General features: G+C 53.5%; 1 protein-coding gene across 1 annotated transcript in view; it reads left to right on the top strand.

The window, feature by feature from the left end:
• LOC111144669 (cadherin related 23) overlaps positions 1-27,111 on the top strand; it is a 354,437-nt gene that overhangs the window by 103,093 nt on the left and 224,233 nt on the right. The window contains exons 6-7 of the mRNA XM_022499070.1: positions 20,474-20,668; positions 24,105-24,233. Of these exons, the coding sequence (XP_022354778.1) occupies positions 20,474-20,668; positions 24,105-24,233 (324 nt within the window). The remainder of the gene's footprint in view (positions 1-20,473; positions 20,669-24,104; positions 24,234-27,111) is intronic.

The following is a 27,111-nucleotide window of genomic DNA, read 5'->3' on the forward strand; positions in this document are numbered from 1 at the left end:
CTCCCCTCCCCAGCCTCTCCCAGCTATGGATGCTTTCATTTCCTCAGTTCCTCCCAGAAGAAGAAAGAGGGCCGCAGAGAGGAGAGGTTGGAGGGAGGCATGGGTGCCCCAGGCCGCATTTTCATATCCCAGGCAGACCACCGCCAGCAGGGAAAGGAGGTGTGGCAGGGAGGGGATGATGGAGCACTGTCCCTGACAGAGAGGTCAGCGACCTGGAAAGAAATCTATTTGGCTGGTCATATCCACCCTTGTGTTTCATTCCAAGTGCCTTCGGGTGTGCACCTGCAGCTGTCGGCTCTGCGGCCAGCACCAGCTTGGTCCCCTGGGTGCCACCACTGGCTGGATCCCCTGGGTGGGGGCTATAGGCGGGCAGCTTCCATTTGCCCTACTGGGGAACCCTTTCTCTAGGGCTCTGTGCCTTTTGCCCTAGTAACAGATACCAAGTGCCATCTCCCTTCTCCCTCTGCTCTGGGAGTCAGTCAGTCAGTCACGAAATTATTCTTGAGGGCCTACTGTGTGTCAGGCACTGCCCTCAGAGCTAAGACTCCGCTGAACAAAGCTGACAGGCTCCCTGCTTATTGGAGGAGACAGACGAACTCACACATAAATCTGTGGCTGCTGGTAAGAAGGGCCCTGAGGAAAACTGAAGCAGACATGGGGCTCGGGCAGGTTGTGCGGCCAGGGAAGCCTCTCCCAGAACATCCAAGTAGAGGCCTTGAGAGACTGACACACGCACGGTCTCAGGGGTGATGAGTCCAGGCAGGGGCCGCCCGGCACCCCGCAGCATGAGGGCAATGCCAGGAGCACCTCTGGGGAGGACTGAACACCAAGGGAAAGCACCAGGCCCAAACATGAAGGGTTTGGAGTCCCGTATAGCTGGGGTGTCCAGGCTTGCCTGGCATGGCTTCTGGCCCCACAGCCTTATGTACCCCCTGACCTGAGGGCCATGGTGTTCTTTGACTCAAGGCAGGAAAACCCCAGCCTTCCAACTTTTGTTCTCCCTCATGCCTTCCACAGAGCACATCCTCCTCCTCTTCAGCAGTGGCCATGGCAGGCATGCCTTCTGCGTGTTTGCCTCCGCCAGCTTCACCTCTGTCCAGTGTCCCCCCCTCTCTCTTTTTAAAGCTCGTGGAGACACAGGTGGAACAAATGGGGGCAATCCGTCAATGCAGAGAACAAATATCACATGGCTGCTATGGGCTAGGCAAGAGGCAGTCCAGGGAGGGGGCTCTGGCAGCTTGTAGGATGGACACCCTATCCAGGTTCAGTAATCAGGGAGAGCTTCCTGGCAGAGGTGATAATGAAGCTGAGGCTGAAAATGCATAGGAGTTTGCCAGTATTTCCCCTGCACCTAGAACACTGCTTGATACCTAATGGGTGCTCAGAAATTATTTGTTGGATGAATGAGTGAATGAGGAAGAATGTTTCAGGCAGGAAAACAGCATGAGCACAGACCAACAGGGGCCAAATTCAGGTGGTGCTGGAACTGGGAGCCAGAACTCAGGTTCAGCCACCTGTCACTGACACCCTCAGATTTCCTCCCAGACAGTGTGCATCAGTGTACCTTGATCACCTAGCAGAGTCTGGAATATCGGAGGTGCTCAGTCCATATTTGTTGAGTGAGTGCAAGGGAGAGACTCTAGGAGAATGAGGAGAGTGTTAGGCGAAGGGTACCTGGGGTGTCTCTCATTCCTCAAGTGTTCAGTGCCAGCCACGTGCTAGGCCTGGGGACACAGCAGTGAGCACACCCAGACGTGGCCCCCAGCCTCAAAGGGCTTAGTGGGGGAACACCTGGTAATTGAAGGGTCATCTAATTAGAAGATAAGATTAGAGCCCCCAGGAAAATCCCAGGGCACACATGCAGCCCAAACCTGAGCCAGACTGGGGGTCAGAGAAAGTTCTGGATGAAATGGGACTTGGCTGAGGTGTGAAGGCTGAGTCGGCATTAATGGAGGTAAAGATGAAGAAAGAGCTCTGGTGGATGGACATACAGGTGGCTCAGGGGTGGAGAAGCACCCAGTTCATTTAAGGAGGTGAAAGAGGGCCCCCCCACTCTGTGATTGAAGCACAAAGGGAGGGGCTGGAGACCTGGGTGGGGCCGGGCCAGGCAGGATCACGGAAGATTTTCTTTGACATTGATCTTAAGGTCAGCAGAGAGCCACTGGACAGTTGTCTGAGCACAGGCCATTCAATCAGATGCATGTTTCATACCAGCCCCGAGCGGGAAGGCTGGGGGTCCCCCCTGCAGGACCCAATCAGGAGGCCGCTACAGCGGTCCAGGTGGGAGCTGGTGAGAGGCAGGGACAGAAAGGGGCGACTGATGTTTGGGAGACGAAATTACATGGAGAACTCTGGTTTCTGGCTTAGCAATTGAATGCAGAGGGAATGTTTTACCATTCACAGAGCAAGGGAAGTGGCTTCTAGGAGAGATTTAGACTCAGTTCTCGGACCAGTTGCGTCTGAAAGCATCTTTGTGACATTCCCGTGGAGTGGGCGGTGGCTTGTTTAGAAGCCCTAGGGACCTCCAGGGAGGCTGGGGGTCCCTCGGCTGCTGCAGCCGGGGTTAAGGGGCGGGCCAGCCCATCTGACCCCTGCCAGTAGCAGGAGCCAGAAGGGAGGCCCAGCGGGGTGGGCTTAGTCAGAGCCTGGCCACCGCACTCCAGCCTGCCCGGAGCCTGTCAGTGGCATGGTGACGGAGTGCATTTCTCCGCACAAGAATAGATTTGAGCTTAGCAGTTGGCTCTAAGTGCTTTTTGCCCTGACGTGTGGAAATGAGCGCTCTGGGCAGCGGGAGGGCTAAGATGGGGGAGGGAACCCAGGAGATGGGAGCCACAGCCTGCTGGGGCCTGCTGCTTGCCTGAAGAAATAGATGTTTCCCCGACAGCCGCATCACAGACTGTCATCCCAGTGCCGGTTGGGGGGTGTTTCGGGGCAGAGGGGGAGAGTGTGTCTGTGTAGGGGTGGTAATGGCCTATGGGCTGTGGTCCGAAGTCCAGGGGTCTTGGGAGGACAGGAATGTCTCAAGGTCCAGGTAACATGAAGATAGCGTGACGGTTTCTTTCCTTCTTTGTCTTCCTGCGTTGAGCAAAGATCTTGGCCAGAGGAACCAACTCTCCTCCAGGCAAGAGATGGAGAAGTAGGGGCAGCAGAATGTGGGATGAGCATTGAGGTGGGCTGGAAAGAGGCAGTATAGAGCCCCTGGGGAACTAGAGGGAAACCCAGTGTGCATGTGCAGCCCTCTCGGAGATCTCTGGGGGTACTGTGCCAAGCCTGGTGAAGGACACAAGGAAGAAGGAAGCAGTATGGCTCCCAGGGGAGTACTTTGTGGTTATCTTTTCTTCTAGGGGAACAAGGGGACAGCTTTTGTATAATGAAGACCCTCGTGTAAGATCAGTGTTGAGTGACCCCTTAGTCACTGGCAAAGCCTCTCCCCGTGGAGAGGTCCCTGCCTTTGCTGCTTCTGCTGGGTGTTGCCTCCACTCGGGCAAAGTCTTCCGAGAGCTCTCCTTGAGAAACCAGCTCGGAGCCTGGTTAGACCGCCTGTCTTGGCTTGGGAGAAGTGACAGCCTGCCTGCAATCCGTATAATTGATAGCTCATGAGGCAGAGACAGTATGTAATTGTTCCACAAGTTCCAAGAGTGAGCATAATTAGCACAGTTAACAATCTTAGGTGATTAATTGGCTCATTCAGTGCCAGTGTGAATGGGGGTGAACATGAGCCAGAGTGGGGGCTGGAGTCCCCCAGACATCTAATTGTAGGCCGTTGGCCCGAGCTAGTCTGCACCTAATAGCCAAGTGGCGTTAGCCTCCGACAGCCAGGACTCCTGGGGCCAGGGTGGAGGGCAGGTCATAGGGCGGGGGCCAGCAGCCACATTAGCAAGGCCTCACTGGTGGAGAGGCTGGATTTGGGTTCCGTGTTGTCTAACCTGTTGGCCAAAGGTCAGAAATCTGTTGTACATCGAGGTCAGACTGGCTGATGGATTCACGTAGGTGGGGAGGGAACAAATGATTCATGGAGTCCCAGACTCCCAGGGTCGGAGGGACCCCCCACGAGGTCATTTAACCAACCCCTTCTTGGGCATCCCCTTCAGAGACTGGATCTTATTTGAAAGTTCTCCAGGGAGAGATATTCTAAAACAGGGATAGCAAACAGCTCTCAAATCACACATCAATGTCAGTCGATGGTGAGAAGCTACTTAGAGCCCTGGGCTGGGGATCCCGAGGCTGAGTCTGGGGAGCAGCACTGTGATCTCTCTGCACTATCTGCCCTGTGTGCAGAGCAGAGACGAGGCAGCCTGTGTGCCGAGGGTTTGTTGAACTTAAACACCCCCCGCCCCCCGCTGAGTCACCCAGGCCCGTCTGATGCTTTCCCTGCAGTGTGGTTTCCTGAGGCCTCCCTTATTGCCCTTTAGAAGCAAGAATGACCCCAGCCTCAGCTTCATGGAACTGAGAGGCTGTGAGGAACAACCAGGACGGTAGCTGTCGCCCCAGCTCATCGGTCCCTTGCTGGCCGTTGTGAGATTACAGCCCGAAGCCCTGAGCAGGGGAGTGGAGAGTAGGGATCAGCTTGCCAGAGTCATCCAGGCTCTACCTTGTCTCCACCAGCATACTGACCCCACCAGGCAGGTGGCAGCTTCTCCCTGGGAAGAGCTGCTGTATGGGAAGCTCGGGAGCCAGGTAGAGCTGAGTTCCAAGCTTGGCCCTTCCTTGCTCAAGTCTCAAAGCTCTTAAAACCTATTCAGTGCCTTTGACCGTGGGGAAAAGCCTCTGGGACCTGGCAAAGACTGAAGAGAAGAAAGTGGATAAAACTTCCAACACAGTGCTGCTCATGGGGCACCTGGATTCTGTCCCCAAGACCCTCCGAGGCTTGAAGACCCATCTGACACAGGAAACCTCCGAGATCAGATGAATTTATGGCTGCACCGGTTCCTCAAGCCAGGCTCCACCCCCCTAGGCCCCGTTGTTCTTATTCCTTCCCCCGCTACCCCCCTCCTCGGGGACAGAGGGTATACACTGGGTGAGCTGGATTTGGGGGACCAGCCCCCATCACACCCTTGATGCAGAATCACTAAGCCTGGGGCAGGGCTCAGGGGAGAGGGGTTCTCTGGGGGTTGAGGTGGGAGGAAGAAAGGGAGGAAAAGCAGATGTGAAGAAGTCTGGAAGAGGCTTTCCCCTTTCCCCACGATGGAGCCAGCCCCGCCCGGCTGCCTCCCCCAGCCAAAAGGCAAAGGCACGCTTACAGCAGAAAACATACACACATATTTGCAAGCTACAGTACAAACGAGCAGCAAACCTAATGATTCGTGATTATTATTTGAAGGGTCCCACTGTTACAGATTTATTTGTCATTTCTTGTAATAACACCAACAGTAATGAATTCATTTGTATTAATGTGAGTGTCACGCGGACTTCCGTCGAAATTCCGCATTAATTAATGTACCATTAAAACAAAGTGTCGCCCAATTAATATCAAATGGAGGTAAGGCAGCCAGGGTCCTCTTCATCTGGCTTTCATTTGTAATTCATGGTATTAGCACCCCTGCTTAATGAAAGTCATTTGCAATTCCTACCCTTTACTTCCTGGGGGAAGGCCGGTATGCCCTAGGAGCTGGCAAGCCCTTCACTGGGCACCCTGGGGCCATGAGGAGCAGAGCTGGGGAGTGCTCTCTTTCTCCCTAGAAATCGGTCTCCACATTCGTAATTCCAGGAGGGGCTTGGGGAGAGACCTTTGGGACGTCCTGGCCAGGTTGGTCATGAACTTGAAGCACCTGGGTGGTGTATGGAGCTGCTTCCTGTGGGTTCTGTCAGGCAAGGGGAGGCTGGTTTGGGTCTTGGTCAAGTCTGGTCTTCACAGAGGAGGCCATGGCTCCCCTGGTCGTCCTGCCTTTCCCTGGGCAGAGCAGAGTGCTTCTGGGATTCGGGATCTCCATTTTGTCTCGGGGTCCGTCTAGTGGTCTTCTCGCAGGCTTTGTGTCCTGGGACTCCTGGCTCCCTACAGCCAGTGGTCCCCCAGGCACCGTAGACCAAAAAATGGGATCCCCTGCCCTGTTCCTCCCACACCTCCCTTGGAGGGCAGCCACCTCCGCACATCTGTGGGAACACATACTCCATCCCTCCCCAGCTTTTACAGCCGTCCTGGTCCCGTACCATGGGAAAGTTCCCAGAGACAACCGAGCGGGGTATCCTCCCTCCTCAGGTGTGTTCCTTGAGTGTGGGGGCTTCCCTGGGCCATCCTTGCCCAAGCAGGAGAATGTCATCTGTGTGACCTCCGTTAAGGAACCCCCTGCTCTCCCCTGGTCTCAGCTTTCCCATCTGTAGAGTAGTGTCTGGGGCGGGCAGTGCTCCAACCAGGCCAGACCTGAGAATTCCTCTGGGAATGGAAAAGCCCAGAGACGGGGGTGGGCCTGGGCACTGATTTTCTTTCAGAGCTCCCCCGTTATCCTGCTGTGCAGCCAAGGGAGCATAGCCCTGGCCTGAGTGAGTGACCCCTCAAGTCTCAGGAGCCCCGATAATTCCAGTCTCTCTCTACCTCTTGACTCTGAGACCATTTCCCAGCACCACCACCACCCCAACCCTGGGGCCTGTGAGTTCCCACAGCTGCCCTCTCTCTCTCCAGCTCTCACCAGCCCTCAGCTCCCCTGCAGTCATGTGTGCACCCCACCCCCCTCACCCCTGCCCGTTAGCCCTTGAGCCCCCGGGGCTCCAAGGGGCAGGTTCTGCTTACCACATCATACTGTCCAGCAGCAGTAGCCTCCGGGACCCAGGTCAGGGATTTAAGACAGAAAACCTGCACCAGGCCTAACCTACTCCTCATGCCTGCCCAGGCCTCGGCTGCCTCCTTCATCCGCCCCTTCAGAATGCACGCCCCAGCTCAGGACATAGGGGCACACTGGTGGGTGGAGCCTGAAGGGTGGAGGGGAGAGGAGAGATGAACCAAAGTTGTATTGCTTGAGCCGTCTCCTTATTCAGAATCCATTTATTAGCCTCAACTTCCCATAGATGTAAGGCCTGCCCTAAGGAGATTTGCATATTCATTTTGTTTAACATGATTCATCATCATGCAGGGAAATGAATTTGGAGGCTGGGAGATGGAGCCCCATTTGTGAGCCATGGAGCTGTGCACAGAGAGCTCAGGGCACCGTTGGCAGCACGACACAGCCAGTGGGCTCCACTGGGACACAGATGGGGTGCATGCCACAAGGAAGGTTTCCGGGCCTGTTATACAGGCCTTTTGTCCCCGCAGAGAGCAGAGCAAGGACCTTAGCCTTCAGAAGCATCCTGTTCCCTTCCAGACTGCTCCACCAGAAGTAACGTTTGCAAAGCACTTTAGTTCATAGACTCTTACACCCACCCCAAGAGGTAAAACTTTATGACAGAGCCTAAGGCTCATTGAGCACCTGTTTTGCACTAAGAATGCCTCATGCATTATCTCCCATAAGCCTCACAATAATCTCATTGCAAGGAAACTGAGGTTCAGAGACGTTGCCTAACTTCCCTGAAGTCACACAGCAATTTTAATAAGGGCTGGAGCTGGGACTCAAACCGCAGCTTCCCTGAGGGTTTTGCTCCTTCAGAGCCTCCCTTTATTATGTTTGTCCTCCTCGCCGTAACTGACCACATGTAATTGCTCATGACCATATTTCGGTCGGAGAGATGAAGACCGTGAGTGTGTGCTGTGTTATTCGATACATGTGTTTGGGATCAGCGGATGAAAGAACCTGACAGCTCCTGATATCTCACTCTTCCACTTCCAGCACCTTCCTGGTGACTTCTGATATCTGTCACCTCTGAATCTGGAATCTCTGGATGACCTAAGTCATTCTGTGGTAGACTCCTTAAATGTCATCAGGAGGCCCTGGTACTTAGCCAGAATGACAGGATCCCAGTTTCTCAAGGTCATCTTGGCCAACTCCCTGTCTCCTAGACCTGATACGCTCTGCTCCCTCGTCACTGAGAATAATATAGCGTGGTGGTTAAGAGCTTGGGCTCTGGGTGCAAATCCCCAGATTCCTGCTTATTACCCCTAGGCCTTGGACATCTGGAAAAGGCATGGTATTAGTGTGTACTTCGAGGTTTCCATGAGGATTGTATGATATGATGCATAGAAAGTGTTTAAAACAGGGTCTGACATATAGGATGTCTTCAATAGATGTGAGTTATGACCTTAGACCCACAAGAGTCTCTTTCTTATCTTAAAAAAAAAAAAAAATGGGGCGCCTGGGTGGCTCAGCGGGTTAAAGCCTTTGCCTTCGGCTCGGGTCATGATCCCAGGGTCCTGGGATCGAGCCCCACATTGGGCTCTCTGCTCAGCAGGGAGCCTGCTTCCCTTCCTCTCTCTGCCTCCCTCTCTGCCTGCCTGTGATCTCTGTCTGTCAAATAAATAAATAAAATCTAAAAAAAAAAAAAAAAAAAAAATCCCAGGAGACTCCACGCATCTACTGATTGCTATTTTCCAGAATCTACCAAGTCTCAAGACCACCTCATGCCTCAGCTGAACCCTGTTTGTGTTTGGATCTCAGCCCCCTGTAGTCCTGGGCTCAGGGACAGTGTCCCGGCACCCAGATGGCCCGCTTCTGGACTCTAGACTAGCTCCTTCGAGAGGACTCTTCTGTAGGTCACATCACACCTTTCCCTAGTTTTTTTTCTTTCTTACAGTTGTCTACTTCTGCAGAAGGTGGTGATTTTTATTTTGACCTTTGAGTTTTCAAAGTACTTACTCCACTGTTAGCTCATTTGACCTCCCCTGCAGCTCCGTGTGGAAGGACTTGCTATACCCATTTCCCAGGTGGGAAAACTGAGGCATCGATGTTTGCATGAATGCTCTGTGACAACAGAGAAGGAAGCTTTGTGGATTGTGATTGTCAAGCCAGAATATGACCCAGCACTTAAGGAGTGTTGTTTCTGGATTTTTTTTTTTTTTTTCCAGTCAGGTCAACGTGCATGGGGAGTAATCATCACCTAAGGGATGCTTCTTGGTCTCCAGAAGCTGGTTTATAAGTCCCTGCTGGGAGGCTCCCAGGAGCCAGTCAGCCTAACTCAGGGTGGGGAAGGATGCCTCTGCTGTCAGTCCTCCCACACCACAGAGAGAGAAGTAGAAGCTGGTTCCCTAAGGGAGGGAGTGGCGCAGCCTGGTGATGAATGTTGCATGCTATGGGGACTGGGGCCACCCCACCATGGTGGCGTGTCTGTCCCCTTCTCTCTGCACGTGGCCTTCAGCCAGCTGCTGGGCTGGTGGGCCAGCTGAGCACTGTCCAGGAGGCATCAAGCCCTGTGCTGCACCGTGCTCCTTCCCTCAGCCCCAGCAGGTCAGGGAGTGAGAGGGTGTCGAGGGTAGCATCTGGGGGAGGGCGGGTACATGGACAGCCCTGGAATGTGGTGCTCATGGGAGGTGGCACTTGGCATGGGAGGGGACTCTCTTGGAACTCTGCTGCCACTCATTATCTCTCTATGCCAGATGGTGATGTCTGCTTTCCGGGAAAAATGTCAGGAGGAATTTGGGTGGGAAAGACAGAGCATCATGAGCAAAGGCTAGAAGTGGGCCCACACTCTGGGGGCTGCCAGGTAGAACAATCTGACCAAAGCAGAAGGTCTCAATGGGGTGAAAACGAAAGAGGAGTGTAGAGAGGAAAGCTTTGGTCAGGCTCTGCTGAGGTTCAAGGTCCAAGAGACCTTGCCTTGGAGGTAAAAGGAGTCTATGGTGGTGTTTGAGGAAGAGAACATGATGGGAGATCAGTGCTTTAGGGAGGTGACTTTCTGGGATCAACTACAGGGTCATGGCCAAAAGAGAGGAAGGGCTGCAGTAGACCAGCCCTAGGGAGATACATTTTTTCCACGTTTATATTGATTTTTATCAAAGTCATAGTTGCATGAGTGTAAAAGTCAAAGAGCAAAGCTACGCTTATGATAAAAAACGACAATGCCCTGTCTCACCCTTTCCCATTCCTGATCCCCAGCCCTAGACAACCTCTTCCAATTGCTGATAGTTACCTTCTCATTTCTAAATTGCATGCATATCCATTTTCCATTTTAGGCATTGTAGCTTTAGACATTGACTTCTAGCTCTAAAGGATGAGAAGGGCACTTCTACCCTACCCTTGACCTCACCTTTGCTACACATGCACACACACCCACCCTCGTCACGTGCTCCACCCATCCTCCCAACTTAAGCACAGCTCACACAGTATTTGGTGTACACAGCACTGTGATTATGTAAATATCATTCAAGCTCTGCCACATCACGTACTTTAATTATAATTCCTTTTTTGTTTTTTCTAGAATTAATAATTACCACCTTTCTGTTTGCTTAGAGTTCTGTGAAGCTATCACTTCTTCTAAATATTCAGACTTAATCAAGTACCTCCTCTTCGTCTATTAAAAGTATATTGATTTTTTTTATCAGTTTGTATTCCTCATGGCAAGATTCTCCTTGGAGAGTCCATTCTCCTGTTCCCACCCAGACTGGCTGTGCTCTGGCTTGCTTGCTTTTCTGGAGGCTGAGTGGCTGAAGAGGCCTGTGTGGAGTGGGCATGGAGCGTGGAATAGGGGAATTGCCCAGTGAATTTCTTTGTCTCTTTCTTCATGGTTCCCATATTTTCCTCTTGGTTCACATCCTCGTGTTGGTGGGAGAACACCCTTCAGTAATTTCCTGAAAAGGGATTCATGGGCATTTTTTTTTTTACTCTGTTTGAAAAATGTATTTGTTCTAGATGCCTATTTGTTGATAGTTTGGCTGGGTATAGAATTCTGGATTGAAATCATTTCCCTCATAATGCAGTCATTTCTCCTGTAGTGTTACTGTTAAGAACTTCTGTGCCATTGTGATCCCTGACCCTTTGAGGGTAGTCTTTTGTTTTCTCTCTGAAAGTGTCTTAATATTTTTTTTTGAAGACTCAGTGTTTGGAAACTGCATAGTTTTATGACTTGGTGTGGGTCTTTCCTCTGAACACACAGAGGCTTCTTTCCATCCAGAAACATGTCCTTCAGATCTGGGAGATTTTCTTACCTCACCTCTCAAATAATTCCCTCTCCTTCACTTACCCTGTTTCCTCTCTCTGGAACCCCTATTAGTTGGGTGTTGGATCTCTGTTGGGTGTTGCTTCTCTGATTTTCTTATTTTTCTCCCCCTTTCTCCATCTCTTTGAGTTTTGTCCTTACTTTTAGAGAAATTTCTTTATCTTCCAACTCTTCTATTAAGTTTGTTATTTTTACTGTCTCTTCCTCTTGGAATGTTCTTATTTCAAAGAGGCTATGCCTTGTCTCACTAAGCATGTCAAAGATACTTATTTTTGTTATTCCTTCCCACTGCTCCACCCCACCCCCATCCCTGTCTTTCACATTAGATGCTCTTCTCAAATGTTTCCTGACCCTTATGTGCCTGTTTATATTTGAAAGTGAGTTGACATTTAGCCACCTAGAAGCCCACTGTGTGTGTTAGGGCAGGGCAGGATGGAGCGAGCGCTCTTGCTGACCAGTGGACTTCACTATGGGGTGATTAGGTGAAGATCTAGCTGTTACTTTGCAAGAACTCTACCATGTTAACATTTGTGTTTGTCTTTCTCTTGGGCCAGTTTCCCTGTCTCCTGCCTGCTGTCAGTCTCCAAGAGGCTGACTGGCTAGAGGCCTGATCGGGGATGGGAATAAAGCAGAGATGCAGATTTTCATTTAACCTCTCTGTTTTCAGTGCCTTATCCAGCTCCCAGCCTGAGTCCAGAGCCCAACTAACGTGGCCCCTTGAGAAAGTAAACCTCTTGTCTTCTGCACAAATTGGGAAGGCACTTGGGAGTCTGACTACTCTTTGAAGATTTGCAGATGGTCTTCCCAGTTTTGGCCTCACCTGGTATCTCCAGCTCCTGAGATTTTCCAGGGTTCTGAGTCCCCAGCCTGAGCTTTCGTTTGCCCCTCTTTCCTAAGGCAATCTCAGTTCCATTTGTTTCCAGTTGCCTCCTCTCCTGTTCTTTTTGTCCTTGTGGATCTATGCATTTTTAATTTTCATATTGTCATTTTGGTGAGGGGTTTGGACAAAAACAGAAATAAATGAATGTGTTCAATCTCCCACATTGAACGGGAAATCCCGATTCTGTTAAAACATTTATTGAATCCCTTCTATGTGCAAGTGACATAGGTGTCACCACAGAGGTGGCCAAGGTAAATAACAAAGAGAAAAGGGAGAATTTGGGGAATATGGAAGGAAGAATTGACATTCTGATGAAGAATGGGGGGCAAGAGAGAGGGGCAAGTCCAAGATTATTCTGGTAGATAAAGACCTTTGCAGACATGGGGAAGTCAGGAGGGGCCTTAGGTCAGTACTTTGAAGAGTGTCTTCCTGGGATTCAAAAGGGGCAGTACACAGCTGGAGGCCAAGAAGGAGGGAGGGACTCAGTGGTGGGTAAGCACTGAGCTGGCTCCAAGGAGTGGAATAGCTGGGAAAGTACTCGAGTCCTATCAGGGTATGTGGGACTCAGAGCTCAGCCCTTTGAGGCTCCTTCTGCCTACAGAGCCTCCACCCGGCAGCCTGCCTGGCTCTCAGAGCAGACCTAGCACATTTTGGATTCTCACGCACATCATCTGAGAGAGAGCAGACGCTGATGGAGAGAAGAGGTGCTGTGAAATGATCTCTTCCTGACTCCTCTGCAGAGGCTGGTGCTAGAGAGTGTGCTATATGCATGCACATGCTGGTGGTGGAGCTGGTGGGCCCCTCCCTGACCGAATGGGGCCACTTGAGACAGCCATCAAGGCCTGGTGGGCTCTTGCCTCTCCAGATTCCTCTCAGAGCACTGTTGTTCTCTTTGGACCTGCTCTCAGCTAGAGCCCAGTCTCTCTTTCTCACCTCTTGGAGAAATAAATATAGCCCACGTCTCCCACAGACCCCATTTCTCCTCCTCCCTAAGTTGGAATGCCACAAAACCTCTAAACCCTTACATTTGGGATGATGCCCTCCCCAAGACCCCGTAGGCCCCTGCCTCCGGGTCACCAGTGAACCGGTACCTGCTTTGGCATTCGATGGAAACAAACACAGGTGCCCCACCCACTGCCCCAGGAGCCCCCTTGTCAGAAAGGCCTTTATATCTGACTTGACTTCTTGGCACAGTGGGAGCCCATATCCTGATTTCCAATGGAAGTGTGAAAACTTGGAGATACCCTCTTCCTTCTGAACTTTTTGGGGAGCTAAATCTCCCTACCAGCTCTCCCTTTTCTAACACAGACCACCTAGAGCCCTTGGTCTTCGGTTCCCAGGTCACCCCCTGCCCTTTCACAGAGGACAGTGAATGAATTAGCCATGCCTGAGCAGGGGCCCTGGACCCACTGTCCACCCCCATCTCTGGGGTCCCTGAGGTCTGGGGACACAGAGGTGATCCGAACTTGAATCCTAATTCCGCCACTTACTTACAAGCTGTGTGACGTGGGACAGGTTGCTTCATTTCTCTGAGCTTTCATTCCACCCCCCACCCCCCACCCCCCTCACCTGTCCTGGAAAAAAGAGGTGATGAGATAAGATTTGTTGACCCCCGCCCCAGGCCTGAGGGTGGAGAATCAAGCTCCCTCCCCTGCCCCCACCCCACCTGGGTCAGGGGGCGCCCTGCAGCCCAGCCTCTGAGCAGCACATGCACGTTCCAGGAGCGTCTGTTCCCAGCTCAGATCCACCTAGATGCCTGCACCTTGTCAGAACTCCATCTGTCAGGAATTTATTACTAATGCATTTTATAACAGGCTTTATAATAAGATATTAAAGACTGTGGCGGCATCCAGCAAGCATTCCATAAATATTAATAACGCCTTTAGAGATGGCACCTACAGTGGAAATGGTAGGGCTTGTTGCAGAGGTTTGGTCGAGGATACGGAATAAATCGAATTGACGAGCGTAGGCCGCGAAGATGAGCGGGGATGGGGTGCTTCTCCTCTCTCTCCTATCTTCCTTTCTCTAGGCACTTCAAACTTTTATACTTCTTTTCCTTTCTTCACAACTTTCCCTCTGCAGTGCTGCTTCCTCTTCCTTCCAGTTCCTTCCTCCCTCTTTCCTTCCCTCTCTCTTCCTGGGAATGCTCTCCGGCTTATCCCCATCGCCCTCTGTTCCCCAGTTCTGCCCTTTCACCATCCCCTCCTATCTTCCTTTGTCCCTGGTCACCTTCTTCTCCCTCCCCCCCCCCCTTCCTTACCCTCCTTCTCCGCCTCTCTGCCTGCCCGGCCCTCTTCCTCCCTTCTGCCTGTACCCCCCGCCGTTCCAGTGAGCACCCCAAGCCACCTCTGTAGAAGCCTGGAGTGTAATGTAACTCACACTGCATGTGAGAAGTGAGCTATTTATCATTATTATTAACGAACAAGATCCCTTGCACAGCAGAACTTTCCCAGAGTCTATTCCCTTGTCACCCCAGGAGTAGCAAAAAGATTTATTTGTCTCTGAATTGCACAGGGCGGCCCATTTACAGCAGGTCCATCAGAAGTGGTGTGGAGTTTAAATGGGAGCTGGAAGAGGCAGGGGCCTGCCCTGTCTGCGCCCTGCCTGGAGCGGGGCTCCTGCTGAGAGGATCATCCTGGCCTGCCAGGGTTTTGCGGGGGTTGATCCCTAAACACTGTTCCCTGCCTCCCGGGAGGCCTGGGCGGGACATTTGGAGAGATTTCCCATGTAAGGGCTCAGAAGCTCCGGTGGGGGGGGGGGCAGGATGGGGCAAGTGGGGCGTGGCCGTGGGGGAAGAGGCGCTGGGAGCAGAACTGGGGCAGAGAAGCCGGCCAAGGGGCCTGGAACCTTTCCTTCCAGAGACCAGCTGCTCCTTTTCAACAAGAAGCTGGACTCAGAACCAGTTTCCACCAACAATTTGTGAGGAGAAGTTGCCCTAGAATGAGGCAGCCCACCTCAGCTGAAATGGGCCTTTTGGCCCTGCCTGTGCAGCCCAGGCCCACCCTGGTAATGGATCTGTAGACCCCAAACCCCAAGCCTAGACACCGGAGGGGTCCCTTCCCCTTGGTCTCCTTGTCTCCAGGTGGGCAGAGCCTGGCTTTGTAGGGTACCCCTCCTCCAGGCCTGTCTTGGATGATGGTGTCAAGCCAGTGACCAAGCTGTCTCCTACGCTCCCCTGCCACTCCCACATTCATGCCGATCACTGCAGTGACCTGTCTGGATTTGCATGTTAAAAGGAGTATCTGGGGACACTTTTAAAAGAGAGGGAGCCAGCATTCATTCATCTAGGCTGTTTTATTCTTCTCCCCCTTATTACCTTCCTTGCCCCCAGCAGCCTAGGAGCAGTGGTAGGGAGCTTTGCTTTCTGTGGCCCAGCCTGGGCATTAAAAGGACGGAATCCCGGCAGGCAAGAGTCAGGCTGAGCCTGGGGCAGAGCTGCAGGAATGAGGAGGCCTTGCCTGGGGCTGGATGCATTCTGGGGGTACCGTGGGGGAGGAAGGAATGGAGACCCATAGAGCACAGTGTAAGCCAAAGGGTGTAGCCATAGGAAGGACAGCCCAGATGCAGTCCCTGCGCCACAGCCAGGGACAGGAAGTTAAGTCCAAGCAGGGTCTGCGAAGACCAGGGCAGGGGAGGCTCTGAGAGGCACATGTCTCTGCTTTCCTCCCTCACTGGGCTCCATTACCATCGCTGCAGCTGAGCTTTCTCGGCCCACCCGTGGCTTCTCCTCTGCCCTGTAAATGTTGGCTTCTGTGTGGCGCTGGGCTTGTCACGGTGCCCACTCCAGCCCTAACCAGATAGCAAGAACCTTCTTTTTCAGGTTCTGCATAAAATGGATTTAACAGGCCAGGCCGCATCTGATTGGCCTATTTGAGTCACGTGGTTGCCCCTGGACCAATCAGATGTGCCCTAGGTCTGAAGTCACTTGGTACAAACTTGGCTGCCTGGATCCATTCCCTTAAGCAGAACTGTGGGTTTTTAAAGCGCATCTTTACTTGGGGCAAGTGTGGGGAGGGAGGCAGTGGTTAGCAACTCTGGGTGGCATGAATAAAGCGCTATATTTGCCGTCGTGGCTCTGCCAGTCACCACCTGAGAGACCGAGAGCCAGACGCAGCCCCTCACTTGTACCATGAGTAATTTGGGGAGACAGGACTGGATAATCCCCAAGGCTCCTTCCTGCTCCTACACTCAACGCATCCCTGAGTTGTGCAGGGTCAGGCCTGGACTCCATGATCAGGAGCTGCCTCCAGGAGCCCCTCCCACGCCTTCCTCAGACCCCTGCCCTCCTCTCCGGGGCCCTCCAGTTCCCCTGGGGAGGGCCTCCTGAAGTTCTCCCACCTGGAACCCGTCTGCAGCAGCCATGAACTCATCAACAGAGATGGTCTCTTTCTGAATTTTAAAATGCCCATTTGTCTAAGTTCATGATAAAGAGATTGATTGGCTGTTTTTAATACCCCCCTTTAAACAGAGCTCATCTCACGCTGCTTGTGATGGTATTTTATTACCATAATAATAATTGCAACGACCATTTATTGAGTATTGCTCAATATTGCCTTGTGCCTGGCTCAGCGAGGTTTTTTTTTTCCCCTCCACACCTTGTCTCGTGTAATTCTTTCTCACAATTCTGGGGGTAGGTACTGTGAACAGTTCCATTTTTATATTTTCCTTCGCACAGGGAAACTGAGGCCAAAAGAGTCAGTTCAGCAGCATATGCTTGAGGTCTCCAGCCAGTACGTGGAAAGGCTCACAGTCACACTTAGGGAGTGTGACTCAGGCCATGCTCGGAGTCACCAAGTTTTACTGCCTGCTGTATACTCCAAAGCCCAGCTACACCTGGTCACAGGGGGAAATCTGCTTGTGTGGAAGGTGTAGACCTTTAAAGGGGCACATCTGCACATTTGCATGAAGCAGCAGCTGGGTGCTCGGAGAGGCCCCAAGTGTAGGTGCTGATGAATGCCACTCCCCCATATCCCTAATAGAGCATATCCCTGATAGGCACCCAGAACCTGAAATGCAGGAAGTCAGCATTCTTTTCTCTCCAATGGCTTGTCCCTTCTAAGTATATGAATGGCTCTTTGCCAGGCCCGTTTAAAACCTTTTCTAAATTATGCAGAAATTAAATGGGTTTTCACTGCAGGGCATGAAACATAATCTAAGAAGGTCAGACACCGGACCGTTCCTTCTTTCCCCCCTTTTCCCCTGTCTTCTCGAATCTTGCTTTTAAATCGTCTGGTCAGTTGCCCAGAGAGCCTTTGCCCCGGACCATGAGGTATGCTTGGGTGAAATGTCCCCTCCTCCCCGAGGCAGGGGGCCGGTGAGCTGACATTCTCACGGGAGCCATCCCTCTCCTCTGGGCACTGGCTGCTTGTGGTGTGTGCTCTGACATGCTGTCGAGCTCCACGCCCCCTCCAGGGGCTGGCTGCTATGAAATCGGGACATGTCCTTCCCTCTCATGGCAGACACCTCAGGTCCCGTTGGAATGTTTTGTTCTGGTATGTGGGTCTGACTCCCATGTGCACGTGGATGATGCGCATATAGGATCTAGAGAGGGCGGGAGGAAGTGGGAGAACCGTAGTTTAGCCAAGAGACTTGTGGAGATCTCAAGACCCATGCCATCATGGCAGCTCGTCGGGGCTGGGGTCTGGGTCCCCTGAGTGCGGCACCAGGGGAGCTTAGACTTTGGGGCTGTGCACCTGGTGGCCCAAGGGTGTGTATCTGCAAAGTGCCTGCACCCATCAAATCCCCCAGGAAACTGTTCATCTCAGTTCCAACAAAGGCATTTCAGTGAAAAGACTGTGACAGGGGGCGGGCAGGGCCCGGGGTCACTAAGGGACTTTGAGGCACCTGGGATCAGAAGCAGCCCCTAGGGCTGAAGAGGGAAGGGGAGGGGAGAGTGGGGCTTAGGGAGCTCACTGAAGGCTGCAGTCAAGGAGGAGGAGCTGCTGGCTTGGAACTAGAAGGAGTAGAAAAGTAATAGCCAAACTCTCCTCCAGCCTCTTTCCCAAACTCTTGAGTTCATACCAGCACGTTCCCTGGGCAGCAGCCAGCCTGCAAGGAGCCTGGGGCTGGATGTGGTCCACTGAGGTCTCCCTGGGGTGGGGACGGGGAGACAGAGTAGGGTACTCAGTGCATCTTGGGGGGGTACAAACAGGGAATGCCCAGCACAGTACCATCATTAATATTCCTAGTGCTTCTTGACACCTGCCTGCCCTCCCCTCGAAGGCATTCTTGTCAGCAGTCCTCTAGAAGGCACAAGATGACAACATCCGACTGCCCATTTCTAAGCACTTATTATATGCTGGGAAATTTGTACTCGGGAGCTCATGTTCTCTTCACCGTGACCCTATGGCATATTATTAACTTCAGTGGACAGAGCGGGCATTAAGGATCAGAGAGTATAAGTAACCCAAAGACACACAGCAAGGCTAGGGTTCCCATAGAGTCAGTCGATCCCTGAAATCCTGGCACTTTGCCCCCTTGCACACTTGATTCTCTTCTGAAGGGAGGGAGGGAGAGCATCTGTTTTCCAAGCCACCGAGCTGAGGAGGGAAGGCCTAGCAAAGGAAAAGGAGGTTCAGAAGCCCTGAGGTATGAGGCAGCCTGCTGGGTTTGAGAAGTACAACTAGCTCTACCTACCAGAAAATATTAAACCAATACGAATAGAAGCTACCCATGATCTTAGCCAAAAGGCCAAGAAGGGATGCCTGCCGGGAAATACAGCGTGAAGGAAGAGACAGGGCTAGACCATGAGGGCCTGTGTTCTATGCAAGGGGCATTGGGGAGTCATGGATGGTGTGGAGGGGAGAGGCCTCCCTGTCTACGTCCTGTCCTTTGTGCTGGCGGGAGGACAGATTCGGAGCCTGTCCCTTTAGCCTGGCACTTGCCTAGTGATGGGGGAGAGTCAGCACACTCAGAAACAGTGGCAGATCCATAGCCTAGTTCTCCTGAGGCCCTTTCGAGCCCGACTAGGAGTTTTATAAAGAACACCCTTGCCTCAAGCAGATGGTCCCAGGGAAGGGCCGCCAGCATGCCTCAGTGACAGAAGCTACTCAAACTGATGACGCAGGGCCCAAGTCCTGGCCAGCAGCACAGGGAAGAGGCAGCAGTGTGGCTGTTGTCCTTGAAAGGAGCCCTGCAGGTCTCAGAAAGGACCCAGTTCATCCCAGTGGGAATAAACACAAGGCCAGGAATATCGGCTGTGCCACCAGCAAGGTAACGGGCTAGTCCCACACTCCTAGCTGGGAGGTCCCACCCCCGGGGCAGTTGAGCTCAGCATCATACAGAAGAGGCAGGGAAAGAACTGCCATCGGTATTTGAGAGAAGCATAAGATCACTGGCTTAGAATTAGCCAGCCCTGAATTCCAGGCCCTCTTCTACCACTGCCTAGCTGTGTGACTTGGGCAAGTGACTTAACCTCTCTGAGCCATCACTCCCTTTTCAAAGGACAGTCAACGGGAGCAAGGATTGTACCCTTTTGTCTCTGCAAAGAGCCTCGTTCAATTGCCTATCTCCAGGTGTGCCCAGAGTCCACTAACTGATGAATAAAATTCCCTCGTCCAATATTCCGCAGGCACGGCTGCCGTGCCAGGTACTGTGGTGGACGCCGCGGTGATGAGAGCCGGCAGTCGGGCTAGAAGCGAGCATGTGCAGAGCGCTCTCAGAGCCACTCGTTTGTGTCTTCAGAAAGGATGTGGGCTGAACACCTGCCGTGTGCCGGGCAGTGTGTCAGGCGAGGCAGCTGGAGCCCTGTGGCTTCCGTGGGGCACACGTGCTGCGAGGGAAGACAGGCCCTGACCAAGGCATTACAGAAGACAGTGGATGATGAAAATCCCCTGGGGGTGGTGGGGAACCTTAGTATAAACAGTGGTTGTTGGGGGCGGAGGGATGGTAGGGGCTGACCTGCCTTAGGGGTCTGGAAGGTTCCATGAGGAAGTTACATTTAACCAGAGACCCCCAAGTCAGAAAAGGGCAGGAGTCTATAGACAGTGTGTAACAGAGGGAATCATGGTAGGCTCCCAGGAGGTGGTACCTTTCTAGTGGGTCTTGTGGGCCTTTCGTGGCAGGCTGCCATGGCCCAGAGATGGCATGTGGATGCCCTACCCCAGGCAATCCAAGTAACTTCTGTGGGGCCCGGCAAAGCCTCAGGGCCCCCTACCTCCTGCCTGTGGCACACACTTCTCAGCTCCCCACCCATGAAGCCCCCCGACATACAGACTCCCAGATGCCCCCCAGAGCAGCCCTGGGCCTGAGGCTTGGGCAGCAAGGGGCATTCAACAGAGGAAGTGACACCGCCAAGAATCAGGGATTTGGGGACCAAAAGGCCTTCATCCAGAACGCCAGGATGAGCAGATCATCTTCAGAACTTGTGCTGTTATAGCCGCCAGGAGGCCATCAAAAAAAGGGGAAAAAAATAGATACTGCATTTTAAATTCCTCTGAACCCTCTTAGAATAAAAATGACAAAGCTGCGGGTCTGGTTGGCTGGAGGGACGTGGTTAATGGGCTTTGGGGGAATAGTCACCAACAAAGGCAGCTGTTCCGGGCACCACTCACCCTTTTGTTTGCTTTGCTTCACCCCCAGAACACGCCGGTGGGGACACCCATCTTCATCGTGAATGCCACGGACCCCGACCTGGGGGCAGGAGGCAGCGTCCTCTACTCCTTCCAGCCCCCCTCCCCGTTCTTCGCCATCGACAGCGCCCGCGGCATCGTCACGGTGGTCCGGGAGCTGGACTACGAGACCACGCAGGCCTACCAGCTCACCGTCAATGCCACGGTGAGCCCCGCCCCAGAAGTCTGCTTCCTCCCACCCTAGGAGAGAGCAGTGTGACACCAGCATCCTTCCCAGCTGGTCAAGCCTCCGTAACAGGGATGCTGACGAGAGTCACCATAAGAATAGGAGCAATGCTGTGCCAAGCACTCAAATGGATCCTCTCGGTTAAATCTCACAGCAGCCCTATCTCATATGTAATATGAAGTTACCCATTTTACAGATGAGGAAACTGAGGCCTGGGAACAATTCAGGTCATTGCCACAGTGATCCAGCCACTGCAATCCAGAGCCAGCACTGGGAACCCCGCAGGACGTCCACGGTGTGGGGTTGTCCCCTTGTTCTCTGGAACTTCAGACCCAACGGTGTCCTGACACTACCCTACACGTAGGCGCCAGAGGGTTCGGGCCTCCTGGCCACTGCTCCCAAGTGGTAACACTTACACAGGAGGGCCCTTTCATGTGTACCAAGCACCGTGCTGGGTCCTGGGAATTCCAGGATTAGTCAGCCAGGAGAGAGAGAGGAATAATTGTCCCATTTTATGGCTAACACTATTGAGACTTACAAGCCAGTAAGTAGTGGGGAGAAAGAATGCAAACCCAGTTTGTCTGACACCAGTCCAGTGCCCCGTGGCCAGGAGTTTCTGAGTTTCCAGATCCTCACAGCTGCTTGGCCTCTGTGCCCTGCTGTTTGCAAGGGCCTGGGGGACAGGCAGGCCACACTCCGAATAGGTTCCCAGCCCTGCACTCCTCTCCTGCAGGGCGAGAGCTGGCCTCTTGTCCCTTCAATTTCTGTTTACAAAGCTCTGGCCGAGAGTGAAACAAGTTATAAGACTCCCTCTTGACCTGCCAGACCCGTTTGCCTGACACCCAGCAACTCCCTCCAGCCCCCTGTCACTGCAGTGGGGACTGCCTGAGGCCCTGGGGGCTCCTCTTGCAAGTCAGAGAACCCAGATCCTGGGGCAAGACCCACGGACTAGGCCAAGGGTCCTCCGGTCTGAAAGTTGGGGTTCCCCCAAGCTTGCGCAAGGTGTAGAGAGTTCCCAGGAGCCAGGAAGTGCATGCTTTTCCTAGGGAGGCCACTGTGGGGGCCATTCACATTCTTTCCTTCTCCCCTGGTTAAGTGTAGTTTGTCCGGAAGGTCGCATGTCCTGCTCTTAGTAAACCAGATTTCTGGGATCAAGGAAGTATGCAAAACTGGTCCCCGCTCTCTGCACGCACCTGTGCCCTTGCACGCTGCCTCACGCCCGCACACAGCCGTGGTGCCCCTCCAGCTGCTCTCCATTTGCACACGCAGGGGCCCAGGAACACACAGATGCTTGCTTGCTCTCTTTTTTGCTATGCATCTGTCCCTGTGGAGTAATTTCCGTCTTCCCTGAAAATGGCTTTGGGCAGGCGGGGAAGAGACCAGAGCCAGGGCGGCAAGAACCTGGGTGGCCGGACCTGCCAAGAGGCCCGGGCTCCAGCTGAGATGGTGAATACAGTTAAATTGCTCTTAATCTTGCTGGAGAGCAGGACTGCAAGCAGCGGAACAGGAGGGGCCCTTCCCTGCGGATGGCTCCCCCACCTGAAGCTCTGTCCCCCTCAGGCCTGGTGCTGTGCCCTTGGCTGCGGGACATTTCCCCAAGGAGGTTCTCCTGCGAGGCATCAGGACATCACGGGGAGCAGTGTGGGCGGCAGGTGGGGAAACGGGGGGGGGACTTCCCTAGGAGTGGCTGCTGAGAGCTGCAGGCCCCCAGAGTCACAGCTGGGAACCTGGCAAGGTCCCCGCCCTGCCAGGTGTGTTCCCTGCCATTCCCTGTCCCCCACTCCGGAGTCTCAGGTAGGCTGGATGGAGGGATCTGTGGCAGGAGGAGGGCTGTGGCCCCAAGACGGTGGGACAGGGAGGACAGCTGCCAGGCTGGACAAAGCTTTCTACATGCAAAGCCCAGTAATGACAAATGAGAACCACTGGGCTCAGCTCCTCCTGTGTCCAGACTCTCCTCCACCCTGCTGCTCTCACTCCTCATCCCCGAAGTCCCTTGTCCTCTCCATGGGCTGCCCCTGAGGACTATTAGGACAACCTGCTTTCCCTTCCCAAAGGCTCTGCTGCACCTCTGTATCTGGAAGGCAGGAGCAAGCTCTAGGCTTGCTGTGATGGGGGGAATGCTTGGCATCAGTCCGGTTACCCCAGACCAAGGGAGACCTAATCAGAGCGCAGTCACTCCTCAGATCCCAGACCAGAGAATCTGCAGGCCCAAGGGTCCTTGGAGGTCCTTGCCTTGAGCCCCTTCACCTCACAGAGAAGGAAATTGAGACCCCAAGAGGGAAGAAAATCTATTCCAAGCAACACAGCAAGTCAGGGCCCGAGCTGATGTTAGGGCCCCAGATCAGAGCAGTTAGGACAGGTTTTTACTGCAGAAGGATCTGAGTTGAGTTCTGGCCGTGTGACTCTGGGCAATTTACCTCTGTGAGTCTCCTATCTGAATATCCTCTCCGACCTTCTGTTAATGTACCTGAATAATGGGCACATGGTATGTACAGAAGCAAACAAGGGGTAGCCCCATGCCTGCTCCGTAGTCTGCACTCAGCAACGACTCTGTTCCTGGGGGCTATCGTCATTCAATAGCAGAGGGCTGTTTAAACAGTTCATCACGGTGGGCTGTGTATGTTAGGGCTATCAAAGCTGTGTTTCTGGCTTCCTTTCTCATCGAGCTTTCCTAAGACTACATTTCCAACTGACTAGGAGGGTCTAAACATTGCCTACCTGGCCACAGGGGGATGGCTCCTATGACCTCTCAGGATTTCTTCCTGGAGTCCCCCAAATGTCACAGGCCCTGGAGCTCCCCCTGCTGGTTCTACCAGAAAAGTTGCTTGACCAGTAAACCCTGTGGGGGTGGCGGAGGGGTTGGGGGAGGTCGCTGGTCGGGGGATCAGGTCTCAGAGTGGCCCCCTCTGCCATCAGAGGGTCTTTCTTCTGAGGAACACCCATGCTGGTCATTCCCTTGCTGTCCCAGGATGAGAGGTGGCGGGAAGTGGGCATGGCAAGGGCCACTGGCCCTCTGCCTGAATCAAGAGAAATTGCTGAGGACAGCACCGTCTTGTTTCCCCAGGCCAGTCATCCCACCCATGACATGTCCGGGACGATCAGGCCTAGGCTGGGCTGGGGGCAGGAGCACTGGCTCTACCCTAGCCCTGCTTTGTGACATTGGACAAACCACCTTCTGCCGGGCATTGGGGTTCCTGTTTATGTTTTCCTGCACAGGTCAGAGATCACTGTGGGTTCGAGTCCTCAAACTTCTGTGTACTAATGTGCTTCCCACGGGGGCAGAGGAGCACTTGCGTCCATGGGCACATGTGTTTGTACTCATGGATGTCATGTGTGTTCAGATGTGTGTGTATGTGCACGTGTGTGCATGTCAATAATGGCACCATCTAAGGTTGTATATTCTTTGTCCTCTAAGGATCAAGATAAGACCAGGCCTCTGTCCACCCTGGCCAACTTGGCCATCGTCATCACAGATGTCCAGGACATGGACCCCATCTTCATCAACCTGCCTTACAGCACTAACATCTATGAGCATTCTCCTCCGGTAAGACGCTCTCTGGCCCTCGTGGATCTTCCCTCTGAGCTTCTATTAGGGACGGGGGCCCTGTTTGGCTGGACAGGCTCTTCCTTGGCGTTTCTTACTCACCTCAATCCCTGTTCATGTCCGTGTTGGCTGTCTTAGCCCAGTGAAAGCCCGACCCCTCTTCATACTTTGCCACCATGCCCCATGTCCTCCCCCTCTCCCTTCACCTGCAGAGGGCTCCAAGAGGCAAAAACACAAAGACTTACTAGTGTAAACTAAGGGGAGCAGTTCAGAAAGATTGCTGTGGGGTGACAGGGACACCTGTGGAACCAGCCTGGTCTGGAGAGCAGATCTGGACTCGGCTCAGCCACATTCCCCACAGGTCAGTCTGCCTCTTTCAGCCCAGGAGCGCTGCCCAAGATGGCGGCCGTTAGCCCTCCACTCCCCGGTCCTCTCAGGCTTGGCCCTTCTGTGAGAGCACACAGCTCCAGCTGCCCCTCTAACAGCTCCATCTCTGGATTTCTCCAGGCCCACGCTTCCCAAAGAGGCATCTGATTGGTTGGGATCCTGATTTTGTGCCAGGTCACAAGGTCACAGATCTCCAGTTAGGCTATAAATTGGCTGCGTTTGGGTTCTGTGTCTGCCTCTGGTCCAATCAGCAGTGACTGGGGGTCTCTGAGGACCAAACGTGTTGCTGCCTGCTTGGCAGGGGCCGGGGGTGTGCAGCTGGGCTCACCCAGCCCTTGCCTCATAGCCATCCATGCTTCTGTGCAAACTAGAATAAAGCACGTACACTGGGCTGCTAAATTAAGAAAAGCTGGCTCCTCTGGACATGGAGTTTGGGGGGCCGCTCTTGGGGGGAAAAAAGAGCGCCCTCCCTTTTGAGAGAACTCAGTATGCTTAGACACACAACACTGAGAGCCAAGTAGGGCACCCAGCTGAACATGCGGGCGTTAGGGCCCACCTGCACATCTGCACGGGCTCACAGAATCAGTACAAGTGAGACACAGGCTTCCCTTGGCCAGGGTGCAGAACCCGTAGGCCACCACGGGCCAGAGAAGGCTGACCTCCAGATTGGAGACTGTGGTCCATCCTGAGCATGGCATCCTCAAAGCACTCTGCTTCTGTCCCCAGGGGTATGGGGCTGGGTGTGGGCTGGAGGAGCTAACAAGCAGAATGCTATTCGGTCTCCCGTTGCAGGGCTCTGAAGCTGCATTTCCAGTGGAGGGGGACATCTCAATGCCCCCTACCCTAACCTGCTCTTTCTTAGTGGTTGGTGAACAGCAGGACCTCTATCTCCTTCTATCTAGAAGTCTATCTCCTTCCAAAATCTCTTTGCTGCGCCCCCATCTTCTCAGCCCAGGGAGGCCTTCCCTGACCTTTCAGAGGAGGTGGGCCCTGCCAATGGCCGGGCCCCTGGACATCCCTTTCTTAGTTCTCAGCATCCTTGGACAGCTTGCTCGGCCTCTGTTTCCCTGCTGGACCAGAAGCATAGTTCAGCAGGAATGGGGTCTGCTGTGGGCATAGCACATCAGGGGTGCTGAGGGTGTGTTTGTGCAATGAATGAATGAACAAGTGAATGAACGAACAATCAAAGGAACAGTGCCCTGGTCAGACCAGGTCTCTCACCATCCTACCATTCTCATCACCCCTATGCCTGCTCCTGTCACCAGTCCAAAATCCGCCCATCTGTTGGTTCCCAACTTGCTGGCCGCCCTTCTTAGAATTTCTCCCCCTGGCTTCGTCCTCACCGGCCCACGGACATAGCCAGCCATTGCTTTCCCCTTGGCTCTGGCAGAGCGGTCTCCCCCTGGGTTGCGTAATTCACTACTGAATTATAGTTGTACCTTGAATGCTCCCAGTGTGCGAGGGGGTCATTTTGGAGCTCCTGGTAATCAAGGTGCCTGAGTCCCTGGGACCCAGTCTCCCAGAATGTCGGGCCTAGGGCTGAGCACAGAGAAGGTGCTCAAAGCTAACTTGTTGATTGAAGTGAGGACATTCTGGTGGCCACCTAGCCAAGAAACTCAGAGCAGGTCCCTGAACTCGCTTTGGCCAAATCCCACACACTGAGGACCACTGCCTCATTGGGAAACAGGCTGGTAATGTCTGCCACGGGGCCTCCATTGCCTGCAGGTTGTAAGAAGTGGAGATCCACATGCCCCATTAGAGACCCCAGCAAGCCATGCTTGTCCCTTGGGCGCTGTGAGGCCACTACAGCCAATGCCTTGGGAGCTCTCAGGGAGCAGGTCTGAGCCCCACCACTTGGGTCATGCAGGGGCTCCGGGGAACCAGACAAGGAGGTAATGGGAGGTTTCAGACTCCCCCCAGGTGCCCACAGAATCATCTCGCATGCACACAGCTCTGCTTCTCCTCCCTGTTCCTATACTTGAAAGGAGGCTCCCATTTCCCTGTCTCCAGCACAGCTTTTTCCGCTGCAGGCCAATTCCCTCATGCCCCAAGCCTGATTTTTCCAGGCTTCTAATCGGTTTCCATGCCTTGATCCAGGCCCTGCATGTTGCTTTACAGTGTGGAACCCTGACTTAACTCGGTACTTCCCAGGCCTGCCAGGGCCGAGAAGCCCTACGTGGCCTGTTCAGCCTCCTCACCCTCAAGGACCCAGGCATCCCCACTCCCAGCCTGGCCGCTGCTGGCCCGGGGCCTCAGGTCGGCCCCGGGCCCACTCTGTCTCGCCCCGCCTCTTTATCTGCGGCTTCCAGCATGTATGCCTCTCTCTATCAGTGTATCAGGCCCACATGCCTCATCTAAAGTGTATATATTACCTAATAAAATCCTTCTTATTTGGGATTATTGCATCAAATTTTAATTTCCTCACTCGAGCAGCGGCATGTCGGCCTGCCCGTCAGTGAAGGACCGATAGAAGGTGAAAAGAGCGGATAAA

This window comes from Enhydra lutris, unplaced genomic scaffold, assembly GCF_002288905.1.
Source record: "Enhydra lutris kenyoni isolate GAN:26980312 unplaced genomic scaffold, ASM228890v2 scaffoldscaffold12, whole genome shotgun sequence".
NCBI classification, from domain to species: domain Eukaryota; kingdom Metazoa; phylum Chordata; class Mammalia; order Carnivora; family Mustelidae; genus Enhydra; species Enhydra lutris.